The sequence below is a fragment of the Salpingoeca rosetta genome (assembly GCF_000188695.1).
Source record: "Salpingoeca rosetta unplaced genomic scaffold supercont1.9, whole genome shotgun sequence".
Classification (NCBI taxonomy): domain Eukaryota; class Choanoflagellata; order Craspedida; family Salpingoecidae; genus Salpingoeca; species Salpingoeca rosetta.
Window position 1 is genome coordinate 184,923 of NW_004754925.1, and position 19,727 is coordinate 204,649.

Here is a 19,727-nt window from a genome sequence, read left to right on the forward strand (position 1 = left end):
TGGTGGACACTGGATGTGTGCGCCACACACACACACACACACACACACACACACACACACACACACACACACACACACACACACACACACACACACACACACACACACACAATATCGGAACCAGTGACTCAGAGCCCTGCACGGTTCGTCGTAGGCGCGGACAGCAAGCAGATGCACGGATTACGAACCATTACCAGCAACCCCATCACCACCACCACCACAACAGCAGGACCACAGCACCAGCGTGGAGGCCAAGGGCCCACGTGGCAAAGAAACGAGGGATAGAGACCACTCGTGCGTTCGCGTTCGTGTGCGTGTTCGCCCAGTGCAAAAGCAACAGCCACCGCAACATTCGCTGGCCGTGGCCTGTGGCTGCGGTGGCAGCAGCGCCAACACATACTCCACAGACAGCTCTTCCTCCTGCCAGCAGAGAGAATACATCGTGCGTGTGTGTATGGAAGGAAGCGTGAGCGTGTGCATGAGATACAGTGTGTGCATGCGATTGAACGCCAAGGTGAGCGACTGCCGGGTGGAAGCTGAAACTGTCATGGGCTATGCGAGTTGTATTGTGTGTGCGAACACGCAATGCCGTGCATGCATGATGAATTGTGTATCTGTGGGCCCAACGGTGGTCAAGGGGGGGGGGAGGAACTCACCGCTTGCAGGTTGTGCTCTTGGACAACGTCTGCCAGTGTGCTGCGAAGGAACTGCTCGTTGACGATAAAGTCAAACGGCAATGGCTTCTCTGTTGTACCCCAACAAGATTCAAATCAACACAACACACACACACAAGGTCAGCGACTCCAAACATGGGCCACAGTGAAACACCGTACACGGACTGTAGCGCAGTGTGGGCGCAGTCCTGTGGCGATACCAGCAAGCACCGAACGCACGCACACACACACACACATACACACACGCACACACTCTCTCTCCTTCTCCTTCTCTCGCTCGACATGTCATGTCACACACACACATCACCACAGGCACATGTACACACGCACACCGGAGTACAAGCCGTTCGTTCGTCACCTCTGTCAAGCAGCTCGTTCACGAGCTTGCTGAGCTGTGCGCGGGTGGCGCTGCCCGGTACAGTCAGGGTCCCAGCGTCAACCTCATAGCTGCGCGTGGAACGCATGAAGTGAGAAGTGAGAAGTGAGAAGTGAGAAGTGAGAAGTGAGAAGTGAGAAGTGAGAAGTGAGAAGTGAGTTAGCAGTCCACCCAAGAACATCCAACAATCCAACACACACACACACACACACACAGGTGGTTGGCCATTCCCTATATGCGGGATCATACGCACTTGCTGAGCTGTGTTGTGAGCGATATCCTCAGCTCCCTCGCTGCCATCTTGGCTGTTGTGCTGTGCACGTGGATTGGTTGGATTGGTTGGTTTGAGAGAGGCGGATTTCGACAGCATAAAATGCATTTCCCTTGCTTGCTTGCGAGATGATGATGACGATGATGACCGCTCGAGCGGTGCTGCAGCGGGTTGCAGCCAGCCACAAGGTGTGTGCTGGCCGCCCTGCACGCCTACTGCACGCTGCAAGCACCGCCCACAAACAAGGCGGCAGTGACAGTGACAACAACAACAACAACAGCGACAACAACAGCGACAACAACAGCGACAGCCACACGGCTTCTGGCACAGTCAACGTGACAGACAAAGAAGCACAACAACAGCAACAACAACAGCAACAGCAACAGCAACAGCAACAGCAGCAGCAACAGCAACAGCAACAGCAACAGCAACAGCAGCAGCCTGCTTTTCGTTTGAGGCCCTCGATGCATCCAACTGTGTTCTCAGAGCCGCAGCCACACACCTTCACGGTGTTCAACCCATCAACACAGGAGTCCCTGGCCCACGTCCCAGACTCAAGCCTGGAGCAGACCCGCAACATCATCGACAGGTCCTTGCATGCATTCAGTTCCTGGCGACACAAGACAGCGCGGGAGCGCAGCCAGCTCTTGCGCAAATGGGCTGATCTACTCACACACAACACAGGTCAGATGAACGGTTCACCTACGGTTCATGCGAGTATGAGTGTTCATGGGTGTGTGTGTGTGTGTGTGTGTGTGTGTGTGTGTGTGTGTGTGTGTGTGTGTGTGTGTGTTCTCGCGTACGTGAGTGTTCATGCGTGTGCGAGTATGGATGGTCTATCCAGCCCTGTCCGCGAAGCATGCACGTCTGCATTCAACATTGTCATCGTGACCTGTGACATGACATGAAACGCATCTGCGGTGTTTTGCACTCAATACCACAAACACAGATTACCTCGCTGGGGTCATGACGCTGGAGCAGGGAAAGCCTCTCGCTGAGGCTCGTGGAGAAGTCACTTATGGTGAGTGATGGAGCTGTGTCACATCATATTCCTGCTGCATCAATTGGGCGTCCACATCACCTTCACTTCACAGCATGCTCGTGTCTCGGGCTCCTGCTTTCACGTCAGGTGCATGGTTCCCCTGCCTCTTTGCCTTCCCGTTTGTCTCGACCTTCTCCGACTCACATTCATGCGCGCGCGTGTGTGTTTGGATGCACTGTCCCTACAGGCACGTCGTTTGTGTATTGGTTTGCGGAGGAAGCCATTCGCTCGTATGGAGATGTGCATCCTCCCATGGCTCCAAACCAGCGCATCATGGTCTGGAAGCAGCCCGTCGGCGTGGTAAGCCGGAACACACACGCACACGCACACGCACACCACATACGACCGCATCTTTGTGTGCTCGTTTTGCTCTCCTTTGCATTACGTGTGTGTGTGCATGTGTGTGTTTGTGCGTGTGTGTGCACGTACTCATGGGCTTAACAAGCTGAGTCTTCGCAGCATGGATAGCTTGATGCTCAGACTCGACACCATCCGCCTGCTCACGCCACGCTCCGCACGCCCTGGCGTACATTGCCTGCAGGCAGCGTGCATCACGCCGTGGAACTTCCCGCTGGCCATGATCACGCGCAAAGCCGGCGCCGCCCTGGCTGCAGGCTGCACCATGATTGTCAAGCCCTCCGCAGAGACTCCGCTCACTGCCCTGGTGCGTGCATGGTTGTGCATTTGTGTGCATGGTTGTGTGTGTGTGTGTGTGCTTGCATTTGTGTGTGTGTGTGTGTGTGTGTGTGTGTGTGTGTGTGTGTGTGTGTGTGTGTACGTGTGTTGTGATGGCGCAGAACGCGTTGGAAGTCAATCCTCACGCTCAATTGCCTTCACGCCCCACATTCGTGCTTCATGTGCATGCACGCGTGCCCCCCCCCCCTTAACCCCCCTTTCACGTGCATGTGTGCAGGCGATGGCTGAGCTTGCGTATCAGGCCGGCATTCCTGAGGACGTCCTCCCAGTCATCACCGCGTCGCACGAAACAAGCCCAACCGTCGGCAAGGTCAGTTGCTGAATGTGGTGGCGTGTGTGTGTGTGTGTGTGTGTGTGTGTGTGTGTGTGTGTGTGTGTGTGTGTGTGTGTGTGTGTGTGTGTGCGTGTGTGTGTGTGTGTGTGCGTGCGTGTGTGTATGCGTGTGTGTATGCGAGTGTGTGTGTGTGTGTGTGTCTGTGTGTGTGTTCACGCGTATGTGCGTGCGTGGTGTTGTACGTGACTGTGTCTGTCTGGCACTCCGCTAGATGTCAGTGATACCATCGCTTGCCACCATCCCATCACATCAAAACAACAGATCACATTGACCCCCTCCTCGCCACCACCGTTACCACGCACCAACTCACCATCACAACAACCAAACACCCTCACCGCCCTCGCCATCTCATCTGCTCCCTCCAATTCCGCACGTTCAGGAGCTTGCCACCAACCCCAAGGTGTCCAAGCTCTCGTTCACGGGGTCGACCGCTGTTGGCAAGCAGCTGCTTGGCCTGGCCGCCAACAACGTCAAACGCGTTTCGATGGAGCTCGGTGGTAACGCCCCGTTCATTGTCTTTGACGATGCAGACATCGACGCGGCTGTGAGCGGCGCCATTGCAAGCAAGGTGGCGTCCTTGAGAGACCGCATGTAATCTTGTGCTCGTGTGTTCGCGTGGTTGTGTGCGCATGTGGTTGTGTGGATCATGCATGGTATGCATGCGTTGTGTTGCTGAGAGTATTTGGTTGCAGTGCTTTGTTTGCTCCTTTGCTCTTGCGACCTTACTGACTGGGCTTGCTTTGTGATGTCGCACTTGCACCCTCCTCCGATAACCCCTCTCACCTCCGTCTGTCCCTTCCTCGCTTGTGTCTTCGTCACGCCAGTTCCGCAATGCCGGGCAGACGTGCGTGTGTGCAAATCGCTTCTTCGTGCAGAGCGGCGTGTACGACGAGTTCATGACGAAACTCAAGGTCCGGACCCCGCGTCCACCTGCACGCGCCATCTCCCATGCGTACTCGCATCCAAACGCAAACAAACACCCACCTCGGCACAGTGTGTGCGGTCTGAACTGCTCTGCCTACTGTCACCTGTTTGCCCCCCCCCTTCGCCATCTGTTCACTGCCGTGCGTGTGCTGGTGTGTGATTTCAGCGGGAAATTGAGAAGTTGCCTGTCGGTGACGGCTTCAAAGACGGCGTCGCCATTGTACGTTTGCACATGTGCGTATGTGTGTATGTGTGTATGTGTGTGCGTGTATGTGTGTGTGCGTGTCTGTCTTTCTAGCTTTGTTGCACACACACACACACACACACACTCTCTCTCTCTCTTCTCTCTCTCTCTCTCTCTCTCTCTCTCTCTCTCTCTCGCTCGCTCGCTCACACACACACACACACATTGCCCGAGACCGTCGACATATGCTCACTCACGTCACATCCACCTCATGTGTGTGTGTGCGTGTGTGTGCGGTCAGGGTCCGCTGATCAATGAGGCGGCGGTGCGGAATGTGACGCGTCTTGTCATCGATGCCCAGCGACACGGCGCTCGCGTAAGTGCACATACCGCCCTAGTGGTGGTGGTCATGGCGATGATTGTTGTCGCTTGCATGCGTTGGCTCGAGTGACCCCACCATCACCACATGTGGTAGACTGTGTGCACACACACGCATACGCACGTGTTCGCATCCACGTTCACAAATGCGCGTCGTGCAGATTTTGGCTGGAGGGATGAAACATCCGCTTGGTGGCAACTTCTTCTACCCGACACTTGTTGCAGACGTCAAGGCCCAGTCACAGGTACACCTGGTCGCGCATGTGCCTGTGTGTGTGTGTGTGTGTGTGTGTGTGTGTGTGTGCGCCTGTGTGTGCGCGCGCCTGTGTGTGTGTGTGTGTGTGTGTGTGTGTGTGTGTACCTGCGTGCGTGCCTGTGCGTTCTGTTCAGCACACACACACACACTTACACATCCACGTGGTTGCACATGACAATTTACACCCCACTCTGCCCCCAACACACACACACACACACACATACACACACACACGATCGGCGTCAGCTCTTCTGTGAGGAGATCTTTGGCCCCATCGCCGCCGTCTCCAAGTTCACGTCAGACGACGACATTGTGCGCATGGCAAACAGCACACACGCAGGTATGTACATCAACACTCCCGCTGCTGCTGTTGCTGCTGTTGCTACTGCCGTGGAAATATGCTGTGTCTGTCTGTCTGTCTGCATGTCATTCATTCGTTCATGTGACATCGGTTCTGTAACGCATACATGCGTGCTCACCACGACCGCCATCACCACGACCTTTGTTCTTTCTTTGTGTGTGTGTGTGTGTGTGTGTGTGTGTGTGTGTGTGTGTGTGTGTGTGTGTGTGTGTGTGTGTGTGTGTGTGTGTGTGTGTGTGTGTGTGTGCTGCCCCAAGGCCTGGTCGCGTACTTTTACTCGCAAGATCTGCGCCGCATCTGGAAGACTGCAGAGGTGAGCCAAACACTCCCGTTGCCTCCTTGGAGGCACGTGCATGTGCGTGCGTGCGTGTTATGTGCATTACCTCTGCGTTCGTCACTCTGAGTACTTCACGTTTCCCTTGCACCTCATTTCTCACCTCATATCCGTACCCCCTTCCACACACACATACACATACACACATACACATACACACATACACATACACACATACACACACGCACACACAAACACACGCACACACACACGCACACACGCACACACACGCACACACACACACACACACACATACACACACACGACCACGTGTGTGCAGCTGCTTGAGTATGGGATGGTTGGTGTGAACACGGGCATCATCAGCACGGAGGTGGCGCCTTTTGGCGGCGTGAAGGAGTCTGGCATGGGGCGGGAAGGGTCCAGGTATGGCATGGCCGAGTACGAAGAGCTCAAGTATGTCCTTCTGGATATGGGCAAGCAATTTGGCGAAACTACACAACAGTGAGCGCGGCTAAAAGGATCGTGCGCATTACGCACAAGACACGTGGACACGCCGGCGCCCAGCTCCGATTCGCAGCTTGGACATTATCCCTCGTCGTTCCCCCTTTGCGTTTTGCGTTGGACCTCGCTTCCACGCGCGTGCACACACACACACACACACACACACACACACACACACACACACACACATATATACTTTGATCAGCGAGCTGGCGTGTTGCACTGCTGCTACCTTTCCTTTACCTCTCTGCTTCATGCTTCTCACAGTAACTGCAACCTCCCGCACACACACACACACACATTCACACAAACAAACACAAACAAACACAAACAAACACACATTCACACACACGCGCACGCGCGCAAACACACACAACCACACATACACACATGCACCCTCTCTGCCCCCCTCTGTGCCACATGCAAATGTGAAGTGAAGGCAGCCATTAAATACGCGAACGTTTATGGGGGTAATGATGGTGAGATCAGGGTGTGCATGCGTGGGTTGTCTGACAGAAAGTGCCAGCGCACATGGCCTGCAGGTGCAAACGAAATGAGAGCGACGATACTTCCAGCACCACGTACTCCAGGAACGCTGAATGCTGGGTATCACATCACGACAGCAACATATTTGAACACAAACACGAACAAGGTGCAGGCATGCGTCACGCGTATCGCTGGTCATCTGCCGTCTTAAAGCCCTCAAGGTGGAGGGCTGCTTTTGCCTTCTTGTAGCTCTCAACAGACGCAACCGTGCGGCCAACATGGAAGCGGCGTGTGATGGCGGGCTCCGTCTCATTGTGCAGAGAGACAATGTCGCACTCATTGTTGCAGGCCAGCACCACATTTCGACACTGGAGCAGCCTGTCCAAGATCAGACAACCACACAATGAAATGCGAGTCAGGTAATGGCATGAGAGCGATGAAGTGGACACCAACAACGCGTGGCGTATCACATCACTGCGAGTCTATTCAGATCATACGCACCTGAATTGTTTAATCAGGATGGCTTTGCACTCCATATCCACACAGCGATACAAATCCAGGGCTTGGTCGCACGTTTCGCTCACAAACGTGCAGCTTTTGCAGTCGTTGAACACAAACAGCGTATCCACTGATGTGTGCTCGTTCACTGCCGAGTGTATGGCGAGTGAGCAAAGCCACATACACAATCACATGGTCAAGTGGAAGTGTGTGTGTGTTTGTTTGTTTGTGGGTGTGTGTGGGTGTGTGTGTTTGTTTGTTTGTGGGTGTGGTGTGTGTGTGTGTGTGTGTGTGTGTGTGTGTGTGTGTTTGTGTGCGTGTGTGGGCGATGGTGTTGGAGATGGGTGAGACGTGCGCACACACAATAATGCACGTGAAATGTGCGCACACAACACTATGTACATCAGGCAGTCGGCGCAGTGCAGCAGTAGGAGCCTGTCATGCGCCCAAGGCGCCGCACAAGCAAGCACGGGCGTACACACTCGTGGAAAAGTGCACAACAGGCGTCTACTTCGTGCTCTGCAGCAAGCTCGGCTTCAACATGCCACACACCTTTCATGCCTTCACAGCTGTCGAAGATGATCTGCTGCATTGGCCTCTCGGCCTTTGGAAGCTTGCACCACTCTTCGTACTCTTTGGTGATGTTTGGGCCCGTGGTGAACTCAAACAGGACCTGGCATCCGCACGCAGAACAGCGGAGGAGGAAAGGACGAGGTTAGAAAACAAGTCACAAGCCAGTGTCTGCACGTGTGCGATGACGTGCGAGTCTGCCGTTCACCAACCTGAGAACCTAGCGCGGGTGCACGACAACTACCAAACAGACAAGCTAGCAAGGAAGGAAGAGAAGCCTTCTGCCTTGGACGGCCCTCCACCCCCCTCCTTCTGCATACATGGATGGTGCAGTCCTTGCAGTGTGAGAACACGATGGGCTGGCGATCCTCCTCGTTCAGGTTGATCCGCAACAGCTTGCTCGTCTTGTTCTCGATCGTCTTCATCGTCATCGTTGCACTGCCCGCTTATTCGCTCAGTGTCCTGTTGCTGACTGCGTTACGCTGGCATGGAATCTTGTGCAGAAAACACATTGTGATCAATGTACATGATTGCAGCCAGACCCTCACACCAAATGTCACACAGAGAATTTTCTGTCTTGCATCTCTTTGTTGCCGCGATTGACCAAGAAGCCAGGGTTTTCAAGAGCCACACCCACCAAGCAAGATGGCGCAAGTGCGCGTGGTGGGCTGTGCGAACAACCAGGCCCAGGTCAAGGACTGTCTCGGCCGGGATCGGCGGTGCCTTCGTACGCTCCAAGCCACGTCCTGGGACGAAGTACTCACCCAATTTGCCGCCACAAGGTATTCATTCGCTCAATGGCTCTTGACTTGATTCGTGCACTCCTGTGTGCTTTGATCTTATGAGTGAGACGTGTTGAGGTATTGAAGCCATGTGAACAGCGTGTCTGCAAAACGCGCCGACAACGTTGTATGTGTGTGTGTGTGTGTGTGTGTGTGTGTGTGTTCACCTGAGATCGAACCGAGAATGGTAGTGTCAATTGAAACCCAATCGAAAGTGCCATCGGCCTGCCCACTCGAACTTCCCCCCCCCCCTTGCTTGTTCCGCTCGCGCCTTCCATCTTCCATCCTACCCACCGTCTCACCCCAATGTGCTTCCATGTTCCACCGAAATTGGCGGGTTTGCTCAAGTGGCGCGCATGTCTTCCCCGACATCAGCCGCGGACACTGTAGGACGTGCCCGAAGAACTATTGCACGCACACATCCGCCCTCTTCTCCAGCACGAGTGAGTATGGGAAGGAGGGCAGTCTACCTAGACGAGAACGACAGTACTTGCACCTTTTGTCGAAATTAGGAACACGCGCGCACAGCACCCTCAATATGGCGTTCGCGGGAACGTGTACCGGTGTCATTACACTGCCATATCACGCTTGTGCATGCCCGACGCCGCAACACACACACACACACACACACACACACACACACACACACACACACACCTCTCTCTCTCTCTCTCTCTCTCTCTCTCTCTCTCTCTCTCTCTCTCTCTCTCTCCTCCCCTCCCCTCCCCTCCCAGTCGCACACAAACACACGCGCACGCACACATGTTGTGCTTCTATGTTTCTCTTGCTTGAATCCCACTGCAGTTGTATTGGCCGATTCCGTCGACACCAAATCAGCTCACGTGCACTTTCACCTTTGAACCTCCCCTGTTCGTTCACCAAACAGTCGGGGGCAACACCCGCCGCGTATCGACGCACGCCTTCTTCCGCACCCTTCTCGGCACATCGTACCCCATCACAGATGAACTGCTCCGCCGGTCCTGGCGAAAGCTCGGAAGCTGCGACGCAGGCATCAGGTGCTTGGCACGATGCACACGCATGCAGTTTCCAGCTCATTAGTCGTTGTTGTGCTCTGCTATGTATGTGTGTGTGTATCTGTGTGTGTCTGTGTGCAGGCGTGTTTGTTTGTGGACAAGGCTTAGGGTTGCATCATCACAACTCAACTGAACAATCAACACGGTTCACATCATTCAACTCATGCACAGGGGCAATGGCCAAGCAAAAATGACGTGCTTGGATGGGGCCCTCGCATCCATTTGCATCAACCCATATCACTACTTTGTTCCGACGACCCAGGAGCAACGCTTCTTTCAACTCCTCGTCCAAGAGAGTCGCCTCGCTGGTTTCAAGGTGAAAGAACGCGCGAATGCAAGCGATGTGTGGTATGGTTTGCGCGTTTGTTTTCTACCTTTTCATGTGAAATTGAATGTATTGTGCGCGCGTGCGTGTGTGTTTGGGGGAGGGGGGAGGCAGTTCGCCGACATGCAAGCCATGCACACCAGCACACCACGGTGCACACCACGGCATAGTTGGTTGTGTGATTGATTCCTCCGCAGACCTCATGATTTGTGCTGTGCATGATGTCATGGCACCGGGATATGTTAGATCGAACACGACGTGTATCAGCCGGGGATGTTTCAGGAGCTATGTTCTGCGCTTCGCGTTGCATGTGAGTTTCATTGCCACCAGCTCTGACCTGCTGCTGTCCACTGCAAGCTAAATGGCTGTTGCGCCGATCACGTTGGCTTGTTGCGTGCTGTCGATGCATCACCATGCCATACGCCATCGCACTCACGACACGACGGCAATCGCTGTCATGTGCATGTGCTCCCCTGCAGCAGCCGAGCTTGTGATGCCTCTGGTCCTGCATCAGAAGCGAACCAAACATGAAGCAAAGCGGCCACACAGCGAAGACAGCAGTGCGTACACGCCATCTCGTCACGTTAAGGCAAAGCAAAGCTTAGCCGTGTCGACACCGACGTCCACGCGCTCACGTACATCATCATCATCGCCACCACCGCTACCACCACCACCACCACCACCACCACCACCACCATCATCATCATCATCATCATCATCATCATCATCATCATCATCATCATCATCATCATCATCATCATCATCATCATCATCATCAACAACAACAGCTACGACTGTGTGCTTGGACGCTATCTTGCCACAATTTCTCGTGCCGGTCAGTCCAAGCAGCACACGATCTTCACTCGAGTATGCTACCAGTTGTTGTGACGACCACGACGGTTACAAGGAATCCCTCCTGTCGATGTTGCTGGACGAATGCATCGGCACGCAGCCAGATACTACGGCCCTGGCAACAGCAAGATCGCCAGCGTTCAAAACTGAATTGCTGGATGACATCGACGACCTGCTGCAGCAACTCCCTGTACTACCAACACCTGCAGCGCTGGATGCTGCTCTGCTTGACTATGAGGTACGCAAACAGCACACATACACACACACACACACATTGAAGCAAAAGATGAGTGAGGGTTAGTGGGATGACCATGTGTTGTGACGCAGGAGACACAAGGGGAAGGCGCCGATAAGAATGACATTTGATCTGGCCATTCATTCCATCCACGGCTCGCTCACATGTCAACTTAACGCATGCCTGTGTAATTTGGCCAGCATTCTACCTGCGTGTAGCCCGTCTGTTAGAATGTCAGAGATTGGCCCCCTTTGTAACATCGCGCGTGCTCAAGCAGAATTTTGACCCACTAGCGCACCCAACAATCGCCCACAACTGCAGCCGTGTCACTGGATCATGATTTTCACACTGTAGCTGGTGTGCTCAATCGGTTGACACTTCAAACACTAGCATCGCCGTTTTGTTACTGTCATACCTACTTTGATTTCCTCTCCCTCAGACGGGGTTCGCTTTACCCTTCAGACGTTGACCAGTGCTCTGTTGCAGTGCTGTCGTTATCCCTTATTTTCGAATTCTCGTTCAACTTCGTAGCTTTGAGCTTGCTTTCTATTTGCCGAGCATTTGCTTTCGGCTGAATTACGGCAGGCAGCTGCGTGCACCCTTGCTTGTACCTTTGTATGTGCACATGTGATGATATCAGACCTGGAGGAAACCGAGTGATCACACACAGAGATATAGAGACAAAACAAAAGCCTAGCTCGAACAGGTTTGAAGAAGCACACCCCGACATCTACCCAGTGCAACCACCTTACCCACTCTACCCACAATGCACGCACCAGCAGCAGGCAGCAAGGCAGCAGGTAACGACACACACAGTTCACAGGTTCACCTTGACTCTCTCCTTCTCTCCTGCGCTGACGCTCTGGCTGTGCTGTGCTGTGCTGTGCTGTGCTGTGCTGACATGTGGATGTCAGCACACACAAAAGGCAAAGGCAACCCGACTGGAACCGAATAAGCATCCTCTTGCAGCCCTTGCAGCCTCGAACACTGGCTCTTGCTCTATCGTGCTTCATCGTGCGTTGGGGGTTTCCATGAGGCAAGCAGCAGCAGCCTCAAACACCAAACACCAAACACGCCACGACGCAAGGCAGCAGCGCAGCACAGCACGGATGTTCAGGAGTTTTTCTCACAACCAACACACACGTGCGCGCGACACAGTGTGTTGGTTCGTTGACTTGCTGTGATTGTGCGAGGCAACTGGGCGAAAGCGGCAGCAAAGCGGCAGGTGCCGTCTCACGACGCTGTCTTTGGCGGGCGCGGTGTTTCGCCTGGTTGGATTGGGTTTGACCTGCTGCAAACAAGGACACGAAGTAGGAACTTAGGAGAATAGATAGAAGGAACAGACAGCAGAACCACAATCACAACGACTGTGACTAGGTTTTGATTCTCGCCTCTGTTTTCAGCTGTTTCTGCAAACCAACACACCAAACACCACGTGTTGTTTCAGTTCACTGAAAACGCACGCCGGCACTGACGCAACGCCGAAACGGCAGTTTGATTGCCCTCTCCTTGCTTCCTTGCCTTGCTTTTGCGCCCCAGCAGCAGCAGCAGCAAGAAGGGAAGCATTGAAACGTGAATCTGCCTGCCTGCATGCAAGCAAAGAGCAACAAACACAGAACAAGCAACATATCGCACCACACACACATGCAGATGCAATTGCAGGCAGAAAGGCAGAAGTCGTCCCCACTGACTGATGCGTTTCGTTTCCTTTCTTTGTCGTGACTGTCCTTCTTGCACAATGCAGCTGAGGTTTAGCCACATCTTCCATTGAAACGGCGCATGTCAAGCGAAGAAAGGCAACCAGCTTTTTTGCTTTTGCGGTTGCTTTGGTTTGGTTTCTTCTGCTGCTGCAAAGCAAACACCGCACCCACACAGCACCCCCACACACGTGTGTCGATTGATTGATCGATTGATTGAGTGTGTGTGACCTTACGTCAACTCACAACACGCCATTGCAACAAAACACAGCAGCACATCCAACACATCCAACGCCCTCCAACACATCCACGAAGCAAAAGCGAAACAGCAAACATCCACCACGCAAGCTGGCCCCACAATGTCACCACACCGCCCCCTCCTCGTGCCCCAACAACACCAGAACATCACCGCACCACGAACAGCAACCTGGGGGGCCACCCGCCGTGATGTGCTGATGCTTGCTGCATGATGGTGTTCATTTTCTCCGCGATCACCATCAACCTCAACATCACCACCCGCTCTCACAAGCATCCCTCGCAAGAAAGCGCCCGCACCCCGCACCCCGCACCCGCACTTGCTGCACTGAACGCAAGGAACCCAGCATCATCATCATCATCATCATCATCATTGCGCAAATCAATCAACGTTCTCGAGAGCACCACTCAACTCAAGAACACCACCGCCACCACAACAAGAAGTAAGCCAGGCTCAAAACAACACACCACCAGCCAGCCAGCCAGCCAGCAGCAGCAGCAACAACAACAACAACAACACCAACAACAGCGACAAGAGGAAAACAGCATCGCATTCTCAGCGCCAGCACAGCAAAGATGATGATCACCATGATGCCCTCATCTGCCGCCGACACCAACGCTCACGCGAACGTCAACACCAACAGCACCACCACCGGCAGCAGCGCCAAGAAGGCGCCTCATCCAATCATGACCAAGACCAGGTCTGCGCCACAGCTGCCGCGCCTGCAGCTGAACAAGCCACGGCCCATCTCCAGCCTGGCCCAGCGCCGCGGCTCCTGCGCAGCGCACCTGGCCCTCCCCGTGTCTGCCATCAACAGCGTGCACAACGACGAGGACACAACCGAGGAGCACTACACCTCGGACAGCCTGGACGCCCTCTTTGAGGCCGCCACCCTCTCCAACCTCGCGTCCCCAGACGCTGGCGACGACGTCTTCGATAGCACCGACGACAGCACCAGCACCGCCACCACCACTTCCTCCTCTGTCATGGCTGCGAGCGCGACCTCGTGCCGCCAACGCCAACAGCGCCGCCGCTTGCGCCAGCGCTACTTTGATCGCCACACCCACCTTGGCAGCCAGTGCGAGGACGACATGATGATGCACGAGGAGGAGGAAGAGGAGGAGGGGGAGGACGAGGGCGGCGACGTGTTTGCCGTTGGCTCGCCGGACTGGAACGAGGCACGGCTGGAGAGCATGTACTTGCTGCGCGGCCCGCTCTCCGCCAACACCACACAGCCCTGCACCACAGCCACCGTGTCTGCCAGTGACTGCATGGACACAGCCGGCGAGCCCGGCCAAGCCAGCTGTCCAGTGGACACACGCCACTACCAGCAAGAGCAACAGCTGCCACAGCAGCAGCCACAACAACAAGAACGACTGCGGTTGCATGATGAGGCGTACACCTTGGGCAGCAGCAGCATTTCTGCCGCTACGGCCGATGACGACGACGGCGCCGACAAGTTTTGCTTCTCCGCACCCTTCACCACCTGCTATGGCGCCAACTGCGTGGATGGCGGCGAGGGCAGCAGCAGCAGCTGTGACTGCGGCTGGTTTGACGGGTACGACAGCGCAGAGTACAGCGACTTCCACAACCAGCAGCAGCAAGAGCAGCAGCAGTACTTCTTCCATTACGGATGCCAGCACGGCAGCAACAGTGGCGGCGCCGGCAGCGATGCTGACGGCATGTTTGGCTTCCTCTACGCGCCCGGCGCATGGGCAGCGGATGCCACATAACCGCCAAGAAGCCAAGTAGCAGCAGCGACACGCGATTCCCGCGAGGCAACATGCCCTCCTCACCCGCCATCGGGTACAGGGCTCGGGCTCTGTAGGCACGGGTGTGCGTAGCGCAGGCCACAGCCATCGCGCCCTTGCCGGTGGCGGATGCACTCACTGATGGCAGATGACCTGATGGGTGTTGGCCATTGCCAGATGGCCGCAGCTCCGCCACACGCTACGGCTTGGAGAAGCGCCAACGCTCACGGACGCAGAGGCACATGCACACAACGAGCACACGACGACGAGCACCAAGAGAAGCAAGCAGGCAGGCGCAACAGGAGATAAAACGGCCGTCGTGTGTTTGCATCCACACACTTCCGCCCCCTCCTTTTTAGACGGCCATTGCTTCAATGGACGCTGGCATGATAGTGTCTTGCGCTGAATGACGATCATCCTCACGTGTTTGTGTCATCAACTCTGATGTGAGTGCTCGTTGTTTTGTTTTGGAAGCACTGGTCATCTGAGTGAACTTGGTGACTCAGTTACGGTTCCCTTTACTGTGTCTGCTTGGCTGGTGACAGAAGCAAATACAGACGAAATGAAACCGCAACTCAACATGGAAATGATCAGACACAAGACAAAATACCAAAAGTGGGTTGGTGTGGGCAAGTGGGTTAGAATCGACATAAAGCGAGTGGTGGTGGAGATAGCAGCGGTAGTTGGCTGCGTGCACGTGCGCATCACGTGTTCTTGATGTAGAACTTGGTGCCCGGGCTCGACTTGGATGGCGTGAGAGAGTTCTTGAGGTAGCCGTTCGAGTTGAAGCCCACACACGTTGGGTCGGCGTCGCAAAGGATCTGCAGCTGGGCCACATCACGTGTCCATCCCTGTCAGGTGAACGCGAGCAGCCACGGGCATGTTTTGTTTTATTTTGCAGGTTGGGGTGGCGTGGTATGAGCGGCAGTGATGCGATGTGCAGCAATGTGATGCAGTGTACATCTTCAACATCATTCAAGCATGCAAACAAAGATGCAAGCACGCGCGCGGTCACCTGGTAAATGTCCTTGAATGGAACATCAAACCCAGTCGAAACCTGCAGTGCAATGACAGGTTACAGAAATCATGAGTGTACGCACCAGTTCACAACATGCACAACACACACACACACGCACAGCACACACGCACAGCACACACACACACGCACACACACACACGCACAGCACACACGCATACAAAGAAACACACACATACATACAAATAACACATTCAAACAAAACACACACACACACACGCAAATCAAAGCACACGCACCGTGTAGTTTGAGGACGATGATGCATACTTCTGCAGCATTGCAGCCGACACCTTGACCACATCGGCTTGCGGCGCTGTCGGGTACGTCTGGACAGACAGCCAATCGCACACACGCACACACGCACACGTACGCACACACGCACACACACACACGCACACGCACATATGAGCATTAGAGCATGATAACAAAATTGTCAGGCATCTGCGTCGCAGTGGTGCTCGTATGCATACACGCATGCGGTGGACTTGTGTCAGTACCTTGTTCTCGTTGCCCCAGGCTTGTTCAAACTTGAGTGTGTCCTTTGGAGCACTTGTGTCGATCTTCGTGGAGGAGTTCAGCGCGCTCAATGTTGCGTCATGCATCATCTCCCAGCGCTTCACATAATAGTCCGACACTGATGACGCGCGCAGACACATGTGCAGAGACAGTGTGTGAGCACTTCAGATGCAAAACTACACAACCCAAACAAAATGTCGTGGGCACAGGCAGATACGCACACAAACACACACAAACACACACAAGCACACACACAGACAGACAGACAGACAGACAGACACACACAGACACACACACACACACACACACAAGCACACGCACACGCACACACAGGCACAGGCACAGGCACACACGCACCAAGTCCCTGCCACTGTTTTGCGGCGTAGTCTGTGATCTCGCCGTCGGGGCCCCAAAGCGTGATTTGGTTGCGCGCGTTGAACTCGCGCGTCGCCCGCTCGTCGGCGTTGGCGGCTGTTGCCTTTGCAGACTCCAACCACACGCCAAGCAGATAGTTCACGTCCGTGCCAAGCAACCTGTCCAGATCGGACGTAATGTCCAGCAGCAGGGTGAAGAGCGATTTGATTGCCGGTACATGCGAGGCGGCGGTGCTTGGGCTGCTGTCGATGTTGGCGTTGTACTCCTTGACATGCGCCACGAGCATGCCGCGTACGTCCGACCACAGGTTGAGCAGGGCCTGGCGACCAACGTCCACAAGGTCGTACGAGAAGGGCCCTGTGATGGGCAGGGAGCCGTTCACGGCGGCGGTGACCAGCAGGCGCCAGGCCTGCACCAGGGCGGTGGTGTTGCTGTTGCGCGACTCGGAAGAGGACAGGTCGGGCACCATCTCCATGTGGAAGCGATCAATGTCCGGCTGGTCGTACACGTGCTCCAGCAGCAGCTGCCACGCTGATTGCGTCAGGGACTCGCGCTTGCCGTAGCGCGATGACGCGTACGCAGCAATCCAGTCGTGCATGTCTGGGGGCGTGGCGTGCCACCCCATCTCCAGCATCAGCTCAAACATGACCGGGTTGTTCTCGATGGCCTCTGGCGTGATGCCAATGCCGTCCATCGTGCCCTGTGCGCGGTGCAGGTCAAGCAGCGGGCGCGTGGAGATGTCTGTTGCGTTGCCGTACAGCCCACGACGGCCGCCATAGTTGAGCAGCATGTTCCAGATCCACAGCTTGCCAAAGTAGTCGCTGGTGAGGGAGAAGACGGGGTTGGCCTCTGTGTTGAGGTCGAGGATGATCATCTTGTCGTCAGGCACCCCAGACAGGTACACCTTCACGTGCTCGGGCGTCCAGTAGCCTGTGCACACATGCGGGCAAGCGCGTGTTGGGGTTGCACAGTTTGAGCAAAGGAGGGGCGGTGTGTGTGTGTGCGCGCGCGTGTGTGTGTGTGGGGGGGGGGGGGCAGCAGTTGTTTGGGCGGGCGAATGTGGAGAGCATGCTTGGAGAAGGTGCAGAGGCATCACAAAACTACACACACGCACACATGAACCAACACAAACACAAAAATGCACGTAGATGCACACACACACACACACACACACACACACACACACACACACACACACACACACACACACAAGCTCACTTTCGTGGAAGAGCCAGCCCTGCATGAGGTAGACGGCCTCTGGGTCGGCGTTTGCCATGGCCTGATACACAACACGGTTGCTCTCCGCAAGCAGCGTCATGTTGGTGAAGCTGGGCTGCATTTCATTGTACGTGTCCATCTGAAACACGTGGTCGGTGCCAAACGCCTTGATGAGCATCTTGTAGAACTTGGTGCCGAGCTGGAGAAACAGCGGGTCTGTTGGCTGCAGCAGCGACACGTCCGAGTACGTGCTGTTGAAATTAGCCCACCCCGCCGTCTGCGTCAGGTTGGCGTGCGGGAAGATGCGCTTGATCGCGGTAGGGACGTGGCCGGCAAACCCGGGGAGCGCGCTGACCATGCCCAGCTCGCGGGCGCGCGAGAGGATCTTCAGCTGCAGGTTGTATTGGGAGGTGCGCCAGTCCTTGTCCAGCGGTGCCGCCCAGTACTGGTGGTGGTTGTGGTGTGTATGCGTGTGTGTGTATGTGTGTACATGTGTCGCGTGGTGTGGGTGATGATCAATGCGAGCGCATGTGGTTGTGAACAGACAATGTGCATTCATCGCATCAACCGACGTTAGCGTGTTGGGAAAACAAAGCGGCAAGGACGTAGGGCACATGGGAGTCAGTTGCCGCCTCGCAAATCACATCGACACCAGCAATTCACCTTGAGGTTGCCCATGCGCTGCCAGGCAAGGAAGGCCGGACCCGTGAAGTAGTCCAAGATCTCGCTGTCCGTCAGCCCGAGCGACGAGTAGAACTCGTACCAGATGTACTCCTGGCCTGTTGTTTGCATGCAAATTGGGAGTGGCCGGTGGTGTACGTTGCTGCGTTAATGGTACAGCGAGGCATGCATGGGTGCGTGCAAGGCCATTTTCACACACACATAACACACGGAACACACACACACATAACACATACACACACACACACACACACACACACACACACATAACACACACACGGTCACCTGTGAAGGCGAGGGGAAGGTTGACGCCGTGGAGCGCCATCCAATCCAACTCTTTCTCCCATCTGGTCCAGTTCCACCACTGGAGCAAACCGGCAAGGACGTAAGACGGCCGTCATAGTTGGCGCCATCCAAACCATGACCCACAACAACAACAGCAAACAAGGGGAAGAATCTGAAAATTAGATGTGTGTGCATGTCTGGTGTTGCACGTACCGCCATGGAGTAGCTGACAGTGCACACGTTCATGTAGTAGCGGAAGCGGACTTGGTTGACCTTCCGAACCATCGGCTTGACAACAGGGAGCTGCGCAGAGACATTGATTTGACGACCAGAGTCGTTCACCCCTGGAGCGCACACACGAAAAAAAAAAAAAAGTCGAGGCGGCAGTGCGATGCGATGTGATGAGCGTATGCAACTGCACTCGTGCATTGTTTGACATGACAGCGAGCAGGTTACAGATAGCGCGGGAGCAGGCTCTTGAAGCACGCTGACATGCATCTTTGGTTTGGCAGTGGGCAATCATGCGTCACATACCCCATGTGACCTGGGAGTTACAGTAGTACCGCAGGTACCAGTACAATCCCGAGGACATGGCGACGGCCGTATTGCCGCGGATGACAAGTTGGCCGTCCACGGTTTCAATCTCAAACACATCGTGGCCATCGGCGACGTTGGGTGGGATCTCTTGAAAGACGATGCTGCAACAACAACAACAACAACAACAACAACAACAACAACAACAACAACAACAACAACAACAACAACAACAACAACAACAACAACAACAACAACAACAACAACAACAACAACAACAACAACAACAACAACAACAACAACA

At 54.9% G+C, this 19,727-nt stretch overlaps 6 protein-coding genes across 7 annotated transcripts in view; 3 read left to right on the top strand and 3 right to left on the bottom strand.

Moving 5' to 3' along the window:
• Window positions 1–128: 128 nt before the first annotated feature.
• Window positions 129–1,413, bottom strand: PTSG_03941 (uncharacterized protein; the record flags this gene model as incomplete). The annotated part of the gene is made up of 5 exons (XM_004994779.1): window positions 1,304–1,413; window positions 1,033–1,121; window positions 657–745; window positions 345–420; window positions 129–136 (listed from the first exon to the last, which is right to left on the bottom strand). The coding sequence occupies exons 1-5, from the start codon at window positions 1,348–1,350 to the stop codon at window positions 129–131; spliced, it is 309 nt and encodes a 102-aa protein (XP_004994836.1). The 5' UTR covers window positions 1,351–1,413.
• Window positions 1,414–1,702: 289 nt separating this feature from the next.
• PTSG_03942 (succinic semialdehyde dehydrogenase) lies at window positions 1,703–6,620 on the top strand. Its single transcript, XM_004994780.1, has 13 exons — window positions 1,703–2,005; window positions 2,271–2,342; window positions 2,551–2,663; window positions 2,905–3,027; window positions 3,277–3,369; window positions 3,773–3,961; window positions 4,218–4,304; window positions 4,484–4,537; window positions 4,803–4,877; window positions 5,041–5,124; window positions 5,382–5,475; window positions 5,754–5,809; window positions 6,111–6,620. The coding sequence occupies exons 1-13, from the start codon at window positions 1,786–1,788 to the stop codon at window positions 6,294–6,296; spliced, it is 1,446 nt and encodes a 481-aa protein (XP_004994837.1). The 5' UTR covers window positions 1,703–1,785; the 3' UTR covers window positions 6,297–6,620.
• A 111-nt stretch (window positions 6,621–6,731) lies between these two features.
• PTSG_03943 (uncharacterized protein) lies at window positions 6,732–8,387 on the bottom strand. The gene is made up of 4 exons (XM_004994781.1): window positions 8,167–8,387; window positions 7,829–7,949; window positions 7,280–7,424; window positions 6,732–7,156 (listed from the first exon to the last, which is right to left on the bottom strand). The coding sequence occupies exons 1-4, from the start codon at window positions 8,275–8,277 to the stop codon at window positions 6,958–6,960; spliced, it is 576 nt and encodes a 191-aa protein (XP_004994838.1). The 5' UTR covers window positions 8,278–8,387; the 3' UTR covers window positions 6,732–6,957.
• Window positions 8,388–8,439: 52 nt separating this feature from the next.
• Window positions 8,440–11,485, top strand: PTSG_03944 (the record flags this gene model as incomplete). 2 transcript variants are annotated; one of them, XM_004994783.1, is made up of 7 exons in its annotated part: window positions 8,440–8,628; window positions 9,141–9,193; window positions 9,515–9,644; window positions 9,834–9,978; window positions 10,234–10,297; window positions 10,467–11,077; window positions 11,275–11,485. In XM_004994783.1, exons 1-7 carry the CDS (start codon window positions 8,492–8,494, stop codon window positions 11,290–11,292), a joined length of 1,158 nt encoding a protein of 385 aa, XP_004994840.1. In that variant the 5' UTR covers window positions 8,440–8,491. The 2 variants fall into 2 exon arrangements, with proteins under 2 accessions (XP_004994840.1, XP_004994839.1); XM_004994782.1 differs by lacking the exons at window positions 8,440–8,628; window positions 9,141–9,193 and adding an exon at window positions 8,986–9,071 and having other exon boundaries at window positions 11,396–11,428.
• Window positions 11,486–13,187: 1,702 nt separating this feature from the next.
• Window positions 13,188–15,370, top strand: PTSG_03945 (uncharacterized protein). Its single transcript, XM_004994784.1, has one exon. It carries the CDS (start codon window positions 13,603–13,605, stop codon window positions 14,758–14,760), a length of 1,158 nt encoding a protein of 385 aa, XP_004994841.1. The 5' UTR covers window positions 13,188–13,602; the 3' UTR covers window positions 14,761–15,370.
• The window catches only part of PTSG_03946 (lysosomal alpha-N-acetyl glucosaminidase), a 4,889-nt gene continuing 441 nt past the window's right edge, over window positions 15,280–19,727 (bottom strand). The window contains exons 2-11 of the mRNA XM_004994785.1: window positions 19,424–19,587; window positions 19,103–19,233; window positions 18,890–18,968; window positions 18,587–18,702; window positions 17,924–18,368; window positions 16,688–17,635; window positions 16,312–16,448; window positions 16,054–16,140; window positions 15,794–15,835; window positions 15,280–15,629 (exon numbers count right to left, since the gene is read on the bottom strand). Of these exons, the coding sequence (XP_004994842.1) occupies window positions 15,483–15,629; window positions 15,794–15,835; window positions 16,054–16,140; window positions 16,312–16,448; window positions 16,688–17,635; window positions 17,924–18,368; window positions 18,587–18,702; window positions 18,890–18,968; window positions 19,103–19,233; window positions 19,424–19,587 (2,296 nt within the window). The 3' untranslated portion in view covers window positions 15,280–15,482. The remainder of the gene's footprint in view (window positions 15,630–15,793; window positions 15,836–16,053; window positions 16,141–16,311; window positions 16,449–16,687; window positions 17,636–17,923; window positions 18,369–18,586; window positions 18,703–18,889; window positions 18,969–19,102; window positions 19,234–19,423; window positions 19,588–19,727) is intronic.

Bases quoted from the DNA above. Each gene is read 5' to 3' on its own strand.
- PTSG_03945 (XM_004994784.1), top strand. From the start codon at position 13,603: ATGATGATCACCATGATGCCCTCATCTGCCGCCGACACCAACGCTCAC.
- PTSG_03942 (XM_004994780.1), top strand. From the start codon at position 1,786: ATGCATCCAACTGTGTTCTCAGAGCCGCAGCCACACACCTTCACGGTG. The intron at 4,305-4,483 runs GTCCGGACCCCG...GTGTGATTTCAG, and splicing joins AGTTCATGACGAAACTCAAG to CGGGAAATTGAGAAGTTGCC. The intron at 5,810-6,110 runs GTGAGCCAAACA...ACGTGTGTGCAG, and splicing joins GCATCTGGAAGACTGCAGAG to CTGCTTGAGTATGGGATGGT.
- PTSG_03943 (XM_004994781.1), bottom strand. From the start codon at position 8,277: ATGACGATGAAGACGATCGAGAACAAGACGAGCAAGCTGTTGCGGATC. The intron at 7,950-8,166 runs GTATGCAGAAGG...TGCGGATGCCAG, and splicing joins GCAAGGACTGCACCATCCAT to GTCCTGTTTGAGTTCACCAC. The intron at 7,425-7,828 runs GTGTGTGGCATG...TACACTCGGCAG, and splicing joins CAGCTGTGAAGGCATGAAAG to TGAACGAGCACACATCAGTG.